Source organism: Coregonus lavaretus (genome assembly GCF_964263955.1).
Source record: "Coregonus lavaretus genome assembly, chromosome: 22".
NCBI classification, from domain to species: Eukaryota; Metazoa; Chordata; class Actinopteri; order Salmoniformes; family Salmonidae; genus Coregonus; species Coregonus lavaretus.
The window spans coordinates 34,400,040-34,411,798 of record NC_140009.1 but is presented as its reverse complement, the minus strand read 5'-3'; the positions used below and the strand labels follow the sequence as shown (position 1 = coordinate 34,411,798).

At 42.9% G+C, this 11,759-nt stretch overlaps 1 protein-coding gene across 2 annotated transcripts; it reads left to right on the top strand.

Annotated features, from left to right (window-relative positions):
- Positions 1-545: 545 nt before the first annotated feature.
- On the top strand, positions 546-2,850 carry LOC311149814 (ADP-ribosylation factor 3; the record flags this gene model as incomplete). Of its 2 annotated transcripts, XM_084187040.1 has the most annotated exons (4): positions 546-699; positions 932-1,042; positions 2,391-2,515; positions 2,689-2,850. In XM_084187040.1, 4 exons carry the CDS (start codon positions 552-554, stop codon positions 2,848-2,850), a joined length of 546 nt encoding a protein of 181 aa, XP_084043166.1. The 2 variants fall into 2 exon arrangements, with proteins under 2 accessions (XP_084043166.1, XP_084043165.1); XM_084187039.1 differs by lacking the exon at positions 932-1,042 and having other exon boundaries at positions 552-699.
- Positions 2,851-11,759: the final 8,909 nt, after the last annotated feature.

The window sequence follows — 11,759 nt, the reverse complement described above, 5'->3', positions numbered from 1 at the left end:
TGGAGGTGTGAAGTCGGCTATTGGTTTTCCTCTGAGGTGGTTTGGAGCTGTTACGAGGTGTTAATGGCCTGAGGAGTGGTTGAAGGGCTACTGTGTGTCCTACTGCATGTCTCTGTGGCTCTGACTCTGTAAATCTACTAGCTCACCGCCTGTTTAGCCGCTGGCTTGCCATGTAGGCTATGGGGGAATTAGCCTATTCCTAGGGCTCAGAGTTTTTCCTGACCTTGTGATTTGACCGGGCCTCCGGACTTTTGCCTGGTCAGTTCAGGTAGTCAGCAAAAACTCTGGGCCCTCTGAATAATACTCCATTAATGGTATGTAACTAGGGACCAGTTTTTCTTGGTTAAGTTATAAGGTCAGGAAAACTCTGGGCTCTGACATCCAGCTGCCCATCAGCTCTGTAGCAGTGAGTTGAGGTCCGACCAGCCAACCAGCCAGCCAGCCGCCAGCCAGTCAACCAGCCATCCAGCCAGCCAGCCAGCCGCCAGCCAGTCAACCAGCCAGCCAGCCACCAGCCAGCCGCCAGCCAGTCAACCAGCCAGCCAGTCACCATGGGGAACATCTTTGGCAACCTGCTGAAGAGCCTGTTAGGGAAGAAGGAGATGAGGATCCTGATGGTGGGGCTGGACGCTGCAGGGAAGACCACCATCCTATACAAACTGAAGCTGGGAGAGATAGTCACCACCATCCCCACTATCGGTATGGAAAGTCTCACAGTCTAACTACGAAGGTCATAACTTTATTGGCTATAAAGGATTAGAACAAAATAAAATGCAATATAATTTAGAAATGTTACCCATCCTTAATCATTACACACCTACAACTGTTTATAAGGCATTTATAACACACATACGACTCTTTATGAGAGGTTTATAACACCGACAGCTGTTCAAAATACATTTATAACACTAATTTCCCTTTCCCTGCTCAGGGTTTAACGTGGAGACGGTGGAGTATAAGAACATCAGCTTCACTGTCTGGGACGTGGGTGGCCAGGACAAGATCAGGCCTTTGTGGAGACACTACTTCCAGAACACACAGGGTAAGGATAGGGAGAGATAATAAGCTTTAGCTCAGAGGGCTAACACTGTTGTGACTTGTAAGCTGAGCAGGAGGGTTCTTAACTGATCTGCGACTGTGTAATGGAGGTGGTTCAATGAACCACGCTCATGTGATGAGTAACCTTGCCTGAGACCTGAAAATGTACATTAGCTCCTCAGGCTGCTAATGCCTAGGCTTTAGCTCAATGTGCTAACTCAGTCTTGTGACGTGCAGGAGACCTGTGTTAGAACCCTGGTTGGTGACACTATAGGGAAGGGGTATGCAAATCTTACCCTACGAGGTCCGGAGTACTGCTGGTTTTCTGTTCTACCTGATAATTAATTGTAAATATAATGGGGGTCAATGTGCGGCTAACAGCTTAGCTTCCTCCACTGACTGACTACGCCATACTGGGCTTGAACATGTGATCCTCTGCTTCTCAACACACGTGACCGCCCTCATTGACAACGTTCCAACCATTTTAGCTATACAAAAGGTACCAATTGGATGGCTCCATTGGCGATATTTCAAGCTAGCTGTGGAGTGAGCTTACGGTATGTTCTTAACTCTGGTCCTAGATCAGTCCCTGATTGGAGTGGAATAATTAAAATATGTCTGTGGAACTGGCTTCAAGGTCCAGATTTGAATTTGAGGGCTATAGGGCCATGCTAGGACAAAGACTGCCCCTCCAGGCCTATGACACATCCAGCACCATGATGTCATCCTGACACCCGAAGCGATTGGGCTGACTCACACACTCTAGTTATAGACATTTGCATACTGCATCAAGCACATGTTCTTCACATTTAAAGCATTTTACTAGTTTGTATTAGGATTGTTATTCTTTCTATACCATGCTCCAGTTGGAAGATAAACCTGTTCATTCTGATAGAGGGGGATGCCTACAGACAGTAAAACACTGTCATCAGTGGGTTTGTATAGTTTCATGACAAGCATGTCGTGCTTCCTGACAAATAAGTCCTGTTGTGGTTCCAGGTTTGATCTTTGTGGTGAACAGTGTTAGGGTTCAGGGTATCTATCAAGGTTTCTCATAGTTGCAGGTCAGATCTTTGTGGTAGACACAGTAACAACGTTTGTTGTGGTTCCAGGTTTGATCTTTGTGGTAGACACAGTAACAACGTTTGTTGTGGTTCCAGGTCAGATCTTTGTGGTAGACACAGTAACAACGTTTGTTGTGGTTCCAGGTCAGATCTTTGTGGTAGACACAGTAACAACGTTTGTTGTGGTTCCAGGTCAGATCTTTGTGGTAGACACAGTAACAACGTTTGTTGTGGTTCCAGGTCAGATCTTTGTGGTAGACACAGTAACAACGTTTGTTGTGGTTCCAGGTTTGATCTTTGTGGTGGATAGTAATGACCGTGAGCGGGTGAACGAGGCTCGGGAGGAGCTGATGAGGATGCTGGCTGAGGACGAGCTACGAGACGCCGTGCTTCTCATCTTCGCTAATAAACAGGTATGGACAATTGCTATAGCCTCACTCAATTCATATTTTTCTCTGCTGCCTCGTGTGCTTTTCATCGCTAACTATCCTTCTGTCTACCTGGGATTTCATTTCGCCTATAATCTTCTCTCTCATGTTCTTTTGTCCACTCCTATCCTTCCAACTCTACCTCTCGTTCTGTGTAGGACCTGCCCAATGCCATGAACGCAGCAGAGATCACAGACAAGCTGGGGCTCCACTCCCTGCGTCACCGCAACTGGTACATACAGGCCACCTGCGCCACCAGTGGAGACGGCCTATACGAGGGCCTTGACTGGCTGGCCAATCAGCTGAAGAACAAGAAGTGAATGGACCAATCAGAGGAGAGTGAAGAGAAACCTTAGTGTCAGCTCTTGAAACAAGAAGTGGTAGTTGGTTGTAGTTGATCCATTAAGTGAAAAATCTTGACATGGTGGGAGTGAAATGTGATTGGTATGTAGGATGGGGACTTAGAGAGAATATCCCTAAGTTTAAACTGTACCATTCCTTGAGGACATTTTCAACCTGATGTCAATTATTAAAAACAGTTATCACCTTCCAGAAATGTGCCATCGATGTCAATACATGACATTTCATACATGGTTATTAACCACATATTAATAAGCATCAGGTTTCTAGAAACACTATTTATTTATTTATTATTTAATTAATACATGATTTATTCATTTATTTAATTTCACTTATACATCAGAATAGATAATAGCAATGTTAGTTGTTTTTGGAACACAGTATTATGCATGGCCATACAGTAAAAGATCTCTTGGAAATGAAGTTTGGAATAGTATCTGTCTAATGTTGTCTATTTAGCCAGTGTCTTCTGACAGTATTCTCCTTTTACACTAAGATTGCTACTGCTGGTTGGAGCAATGCAGTAATGGCAGATATTAATGGACAGTGACATAGGTTTGTGTAAAACACGTCCAATATGCAAGAGCATGCTTTTTTCTATGTCAACTGTATATTACACGTTTTACTTAACAAGAACAAACATATACCTGTAAAAATATACCTGAGATATACCTAAAGGAATCATTGTGGTTGATATGTTCAATTGTAGTTATCAGGATTTGTGTATGGACTGATATATATAGACGTGTGAATTTAAAGATGGAGTCCGCGTTAGGGGAAACAGCGCCACTGTTTCGCCCCCAGCACCTTTGTTATTGTTTTGGTGTTGTTGACTAAATGGAGGTGAGGAGCATCCAAACCGAGGTGAGCAGCTTGGTAAAAAAATAAATAAATAAATTGCAGTACATATTCTGCTGTTCTATCGTGTGTGCAATGATGTCTGAAGGGGGGAAATCTGTGTTGGTTGTTTGCAGTAACTTCTTTGTTGTTGTAATATCCCAAACGGACTCAAAGGATTCCAGCTTTAACATTCCAGCTTGTGTGTTACATTTCCTACATTGGGTTTAGTTTGGTGCAACAGTTGTTTTTGTGGCCTTATATCTCTAGTGTTGAAAACCCTTTATTCTGATGATAGTTTGTGTGTAAAGTTGAACATCAAGTGGGACCACAGTTGTGGCAAAATGTATCAATTCATGTCTTGATTTGTTCCTCCTTTACCTCAGTTGAGTCTGTGCAAGATAAAAAAATAAAAAAAGTAATGTTATATTACTGTAACAATGTAATTACTTAACATTCCAGTTAATAATGTGTATTAAAAATAATTGAAACAGGGTTTATCTATTAATGTTACTAGAAAAAAAAAGGTATGACGATTCAATCATAGTTAAGAGTACATATGTATTGGTGAGGATGTGTCCAGTGATAGCAGTTTACCTGTTAACTGCACTGGTAAATCAATAAAAAATACCTACATTCATTCACTAGATCTTCAGATTGTGTTAGGACTCTTCTTGAGTTTTGGGGTGTGTGTGAAATATTTTCACAGCTTGGCCCGCAATTTAGTTCAGCGATTCAGAGGTCCATATTGGCACCATCCCCAGCCCATGCGCTATCCCTGCAACAGCCCTGTGTCTCCAGCCCTCCAGCCTCCAGCCCACCCCCACTGGCCCCCCACCCTAGCCCCAGGCCCAATCTGCCCCGCCCCTCCATCCCCAGTGCTGTGTCTCCAGGGGTGTGACAGCAGTATGTGGGTCAGATAGAGCTGCTCCCTGGGCTCCCGGGCCCCCGGGGCCCCCTGCAGGCCTGCCACAATAGCGGCCCCAGGGTGGGTGCCATATCTGGGATTCTCTTCCGTAACCGGGACGCCCCTCGCCCAGGGCACAGACACACTGGCAGCAGCCCCACAATCAATTCATCAATCTGTTGAAGGGAGTGGCTACCAGGCGGGATGCAAAGGCCATGCAGAGGACTGGGGACTGGAACATCAACCTGCCCCCACACACGGCCTGGCCCCGGACAGACAGTCCGACAGTCAGACAGACAGTCAAACAGAGAGTCAGACAGTCAGACAGGCTAGGGCCACTAGGGATGATGATGATACTCTGGTAAAGAATCTGAGGAGGTCTGGCGACAGCAGCCAAAACCACCTGAGCTGGGTCAATCATGGAGCCATCATCGTAGTCTGTCATGGAGCCATCCCACTAACAGTAGTCTGTCTATAACAATAGTCTGTAGTCTGTTGATAGAACATCAGATCACAGATTCAGGACTGGCTGACACATGTAGACACCTGAATACTGTCTTTACTGTAAAGGAAGGCTGTTTTTTCTCTTGCATTTATCTGCTGTTAAAAATATTCAGATTTAAGAGTTGACCCTAGGAGTTGAAAAGTCAGAAAAACTCATAGAAAGTAATACAAATGGAATATTGTGTTCTTATGCAACACCATTATAATAGTTAGAGATGGGGATGGATTTTGTGTATGTTTTTACATGAAAGGCTAAATGTGTAGGCCTATTACATGCTAAACGTGCAACATTTGCTCAATGTTCAGCTAATAAACTTATGTGGCTCTCAGGCAGACAATTCAGAGCCCTGGCCTCTGTCTCCCCCTGCTGTAAATAAGGAATCACAGAACAGCTAGGGGATGTATGTACATAAATTAGGTACCGCCCGTCTGATGTAAACACTAAGGGCCGATTACAACCCGAGTTAAGCGCCGTAAATGCAACGTAATTCCCTTTGTAGAGGCTATGCACCCTCTATTTGTTTGGGGTGGAGATCGAATAAATGAAGGTGTGGCGGAGGTGTCTACAGAACCTACCGGTTCCAAGTGGGGAAAACATCTATACATTTTTTTGACAGAAATAACACCATTCTCCAATCAATGTAATTTACAACTTGATAAGAGCTATTGATAAAAGCTAGGTAAATGAGTAATCCATTTGGATAAGGGAATTATAAATATAAATGACACTTGTTTTAAATCTATTTTACCTTATAACTTATAAAGACAAATGGGAATCAGTCATATGGCAGCAAACTGAAGCCTATCAACATTCCCACAGTAAAGTTTATGAAACGCTGTGCCGTTATGCAGCATTTAAATTGTACAGCCTTTTAACTTGCAGGGATGGGCACTCTCAAATGTATTTATTATAGGCGACCCAGACTTTCTCTGTTTCCTATTTCTACCATGTTAAATATTACCCACTATCAATCAGTATCAGTCAATCAGGGTTTAGCCTACTATTGTATGAAAAATGTATGCACTCACTAACTGTAAGTCGCTCTGGATAAATGACTAAAATGTAAATGTAAATGTATTGTACACTATTCTCCCTATTATAATTATATGTACACTAATCTTCCAACATTACCATGGCAATTTACAGCATGAATCAAACAACAGTTTTCTTTCTTTCGTGCATAAAGGCTCACCAAACCCGTTTTTCATGATTCAATTCCTAACCCTAAATAATCTATAAAATCAGAATATTTTTAAATCTACCAATTGGTGCTGAAACGGAGACGGATATGCAAATATTTAGATGGCTTTCTATCATTAATTCCTAATATTCTGAACCGTTACCTCGATATATTCAATCGAGTCTGTCAGAACAAAATTCTAACTAAAAAGTACACCGTATTTAAAGGGATGGCTTAAGATAAATGTACTGAAAACCAGTGGTGGTTGGTGCCGTTTTAGAGGGAGGACGATTTAAATTTAAATTGTATTATTATTATTATAATAATATTTGTATGAAAAATATTTTCCTTTATTATTTTCCCCTAACCCTACCACCCCTCTCCTAATTGGAGTAAACTAATGGACAACAGCACTTAGGCTTCTACTTCCAGCTTATACAGTGCATTTGGAAAGTATTCCGACCCCTTGACTTTTTCCACATTTTGTTATGTTACAGCCTAAAACTGATTCAATTGTTTCCTCATCAATCTACACACAATACCCCATAATGACAAAGTAACAAATACAAAAAAAAAAATGTAAAAATGGAAATATCATATTTACATAAGTATTCAGACCCTTTACTCAGTACTTTCTTGAAGCACCTTTGGAGCGATTACAGCCTTGAGTCTTGAGTATTACGCTACAAGCTTGGCACACCTGTATTTGGGGAGTTTCTCCCATTCTTCTCTGCAGATCCTCTCAAGCTCTGTCAGGTTGGATGTGGAGCATCGCTGCACAGCTATTTTCAGGTCTCTCCAGAGATGTTCAATCGGGTTCAAGTCCGGGCTCTGGCTGGGCCACTCAAGGACATTCAGAGACTTGTCCCTAAGCCACTCCTGCATTGTCTTGGCTGTGTGCTTAGGGTCGTTGTCCTGTTGGAAGGTGAACCTTTGCCCCAGTCTGAGGTCCTGAGCACTCTGGAGCAGGTTTTCATCAAGGATCTCTCTGTACTTTGCTCCGTTTATCTTTCCCTCGATCCTGACTAGTATCCCAGTCCTTCCGCTGAAAAACATCCCCACAGCATGATAATGCCACCACCATGCTTCACCGTAGGGATGGTGGCAGGTTTCCTCCAGACGTGACGCTTGGCATTCAGGCCGAAGAGTTCAATCTTGGTTTAATCCAACCAAATAATATTTTTTCTCATGGTCTGAGAGTCCTTTAGGTGCCTTTTGGCCAACTCCAAGCGGGTTATCGTGCCTTTTACTGAGGAGTGGCTTTCGTCTGGCGACTCTACCATAAAGGCTTGATTGGTGGAGTGCTGCAGAGATGGTTGTCCTGGCCTCCTGAGTGGCGCAGCGGTATAAGGCACTGCATCGCTAGTGCTAGAGGCGTCACTACATATCCAGGTTCAATCCCGGCTGTGTCGCAGCTGGCCGCGACTGGGAGACCCATGAGGATGCACAAAATTGGCCCAGCGTCGTCCGGGTTAGGGGAGGGTTTGTCCGGCTGGGATTTTCTTGTCCCATCGTGCTCTAGCGACTCCTTGTGGTGGGCCGGGTGTATACACGCTGACTTGGGTCGCCAGCTGTACGGTGTTTCCTCCAACACATTGGTGTGGCTGGTTTCCGGGTTAAGCGAGCAGTGTGTCAAGAAGCAATGCGGCTTGGCGGGGTTGTGTTTTGGAGGACGCATGGCTCTCGACCTTTGCCTCTCCCAAGTCCGTACGGGAGTTGCAGCGATGGCACAAGACTGTAACTACCAATTGGGGAGAAAAAGGGGTAAAATAAAAGAGATGGTTGTCCTTCTGGAAGGTTCTCCACAAAGGAACTCTGGAGCTCTGTCAGACTGACCATCGGGTTCTTGGTCACCTCCCTGACCAAGGCCCTTTTTTAAATTTAATTTGTTTAACCTTTATTTAACTAGTCAGTTAAGAACAAATTCTTAATTACAATGACAGCCTACACAGGCCAAACCCGGACGACGCTGGGCCAATTGTGCGCTGCCTTATGGGACTCCCAATCACGGCCGGTTGTGATACAGCCTGGAATCAAACTAGGGGGTCTGTAGTGACGCCCTAGTGCCTTAGACCGCTGCACCACTCGGGAGCCCCTTCTCCCCAGATTCCTCAGTTTGGCCGGGCGGCCAGCTCTAGGAAGAGTCTTGGTGGTTCCAAACTTCTTCCATTTAAGAATGATGGAGGCCACTGTGTTTTTGGCGACCTTCAATGCTGCAGAAATGTTTTTGGTACCCTTCCCCAGATCTGTGCCTCGACACAATCCTATCTCAGAGGTCTACGGACAATTCCTTCAACCTCATGGCTTGGTTTTTGCTCTGACATGCACTGTCAACTATGGGACCTTATATAGACAGGTGTGTGCCTTTCCAAATAATGTCCAATCAATTGAATTTACCATAGGTGAACTCCAATCAAGTTGTAGAAACATCTCACGGATGATCAATGGAAACAGGATGCACCTGAGCTCAATTTCGAATCTCATAGCAAAGTGTCTGAATACTTATGTAAATAAGGTATTTCTGTTTTTATTTTTAATACATTTGCCAATATTTCTAAGAACCTGTTATCGTTTTGTCAATTTGGGGTATTTTGTGTAGACTGATGAGGAAAACAATTAATTTAATCCATTATAGAATAAGGCTGTAACGTAACAATATGTGGAAAAAGTCAAGGGGTCTAAATATTATTTTACAAATGCACTGTACATACTACAGTATATACATTTTACAGACACAATGTATTTGACAATAGTTATCTTTTGTTTGTTTTTAATCCCATCCTTCAGCTACCCTCAACCCCTCCCATCTATCTCTGAAGACCATTCAGTTTGATTTCTATTTGCCATATATTTTTAACTGTGCTGTTTAAAAAAAGTTCTGAACCTATATACATTTTACGGACACAGTATATTATACATGAGTTATCTTGTCTCCCGAGTGGCACAGCAGTCTAAGGCACTGCATCGCAGTGATAGGGGCGTCACTACAGACCCGGGTTTGATCCCGGGCTGTATCACAACCGGCCGTGATTGTGAGTCTCATAGGGCGGCGCACAATTGGCCCAGTGTCGTCCAGGTTAGAGGAGGGTTTGGCCGGGGGGGCTTTACAAGTAGGCCGTCATTGTAAATAAGAATTTGTTCTTAACTGACTTGCATGGTAAAATAAATTGTTGTTTTTAGTCCAACCCTTCAGCTCAACTCAACCCCTCCCATCTATCTCTAAATAGCATCATTTTTCTTTATTTCTATTTCCCATATATTTTTCAACTGTGCTGTGATGTTTATTTGATTGATTCCTAATATTCTGAACAGGTCTCTCAATATATTCTATTGAGTCTGTCGAACAAAATTAAAACTAAAAGGTACACCATATTTAAAGGGATGGCTTAAGATAAATGCACTAGAAACCAGTGATGGTCAGTGCCGTTTTTTTAATGAGCGTGGCCTTTTTTCTATTACTGCATATTGGATGACTTTCATTCATATTCCATTCACCCAGCTCAATGTAACATCAATAGGTTTAGGCTACTACATGATACTCTAATTGTCCCTGTACCCATCATGAGGTTGCTGCAACATACCCTACGAATTAAAGTTTACAAAGCAGGTTCACAGGTTGAGAGACAAATTTGAATAATCAAGGTGACAGACAATGACACATTCAATAGCGCCTTGCACACTCTTACCTGCATCATTATTCCAACAGTTGCAAGCAAGAGTTTCTATTGAACAAATTCAGGTATGATTTTCCACGTTTTGTTCCGTTTGCTTCCGTTTAAGATTTGTTTTTCAACAGAATCGGCGGAATGAATACACCCCTGATCACCTGACCTTAATCCCATAGAAAATCTGTGGAGGGAGCTGAAGGTTCGAGTTGCCAAACGTCAGCCTCGAAACCTTAATGACTTGGAGAAGATCTGCAAAGAGGAGTGGGACAAAATCCCTCCTGAGATGTGTGCAAACCTGGTGGCCAACTACAAGAAACGTCTGACCTCTGTGATTGCCAGCAAGGGTTTTGCCACCAAGTACTAAGTCATGTTTTGCAGAGGGGTCAAATACTTATTTCCCTCATTAAAATGCAAATCAATTTATAAAATTTTTGACATGCATTTTTCTGGATTTTGTTGTTGTTATTCTGTCTCTCACTGTTCAAATAAACCTACCATTAAAGTTATAGACTGATCATTTCTTTGTCAGTGGGCAAACGTACAAAATCAGCAGGGGATTAAATACTTTTTTCCCTCACTGTAAGTGAAAGTGAAAATGAAAAAAAATACAACTAAATATTGCTCTCTCTCTCTCTCTCTCTCTCTCTCTCTCTCTCTCTCTCTCTCTCTCTCTCTCTCTCTCTCTCCCCCTCTCTCTCTCTCTCTCTCTCCCTCCCCCTCTCTCTCTCTCTCTCTCTCCCCCCTCTCTCTCTTTCTCTCTCTCTCTCTCTCTCTCTCTCTCTCTCTCTCTCTCTCTCTCTCTCTCTCTTGCGTCTCCTTCATTTTTAAAGAAATTAATTTGTTAAAAACTGTTCAACTATTGTCTTTTTCTCTCTGAGTCAACTACTCACCAGATTTTATGCACTGCAGTGCTAGCTAGCTATAGCTTATGCTTTCAGTACTAGAATTATTATCTCATCCTTTGATTGGGTTAACAACATGTCAGTTCATGCTGCAAGAGCTCTGATAGGTTGGAGGACATCCTCCGGAAGTTGTCATAATTACTCTGTAAGTCTATGGAAGGGTTTGAGAACCATGAGCCTCCTAGGTTTTGTATTGAAGTCAATGTACCCAGAGGAGGACGGAAACTAGCTGTCCTTCGGCTACACCATGGTGCTACCCCAGAGAGTGCTGTTGAGGCTACTGTAGACCTTCATTGCAAAATGGTGCGTTTTAATATATTATTTAGTGACGTGAATATACAGTTGAAGTCGGAAGGTTAGAAACACCTTAGCTAAATACATTTAAACTCAGTTTTTCACAATTCCTGACATTTAATCCTAGTAAAAAAATTCCCTGTCTTAGGTCAGTTAGGATCGCCACTTTATTTTACGAATGTAAAATGTCAGAATAATATTAGAGAGAATGATTTATTTCAGCTTTTATTTCTTTCATAACATTCCAAGTGGGTCAGAAGTTTACATACACTCAATTAGTATTTGGTAGCATTGCCTTTAAATTGTTTAACTTGGGTCAAATGTTTCGGGTAGCCTTCCACAAGCTTCCCACAATAAGTTGGGTGAATTTTGGTCCATTCATCCTGACAGAGCTGGTGTAACGGAGTCAGGTTTGTAGGCCTCGTTGCTCGCACACGCTTTTTCATGTCAGGGTTGAGTGTAGAGGTGGTGTAGAATCAGGCGCAGGACACACAGAGGTTACGAACAGCGTCTATAGTAAAGTCAAAAATGAGCCAACCACGGCAACAGGCTACAGGCGAACTTTACGCACAACAG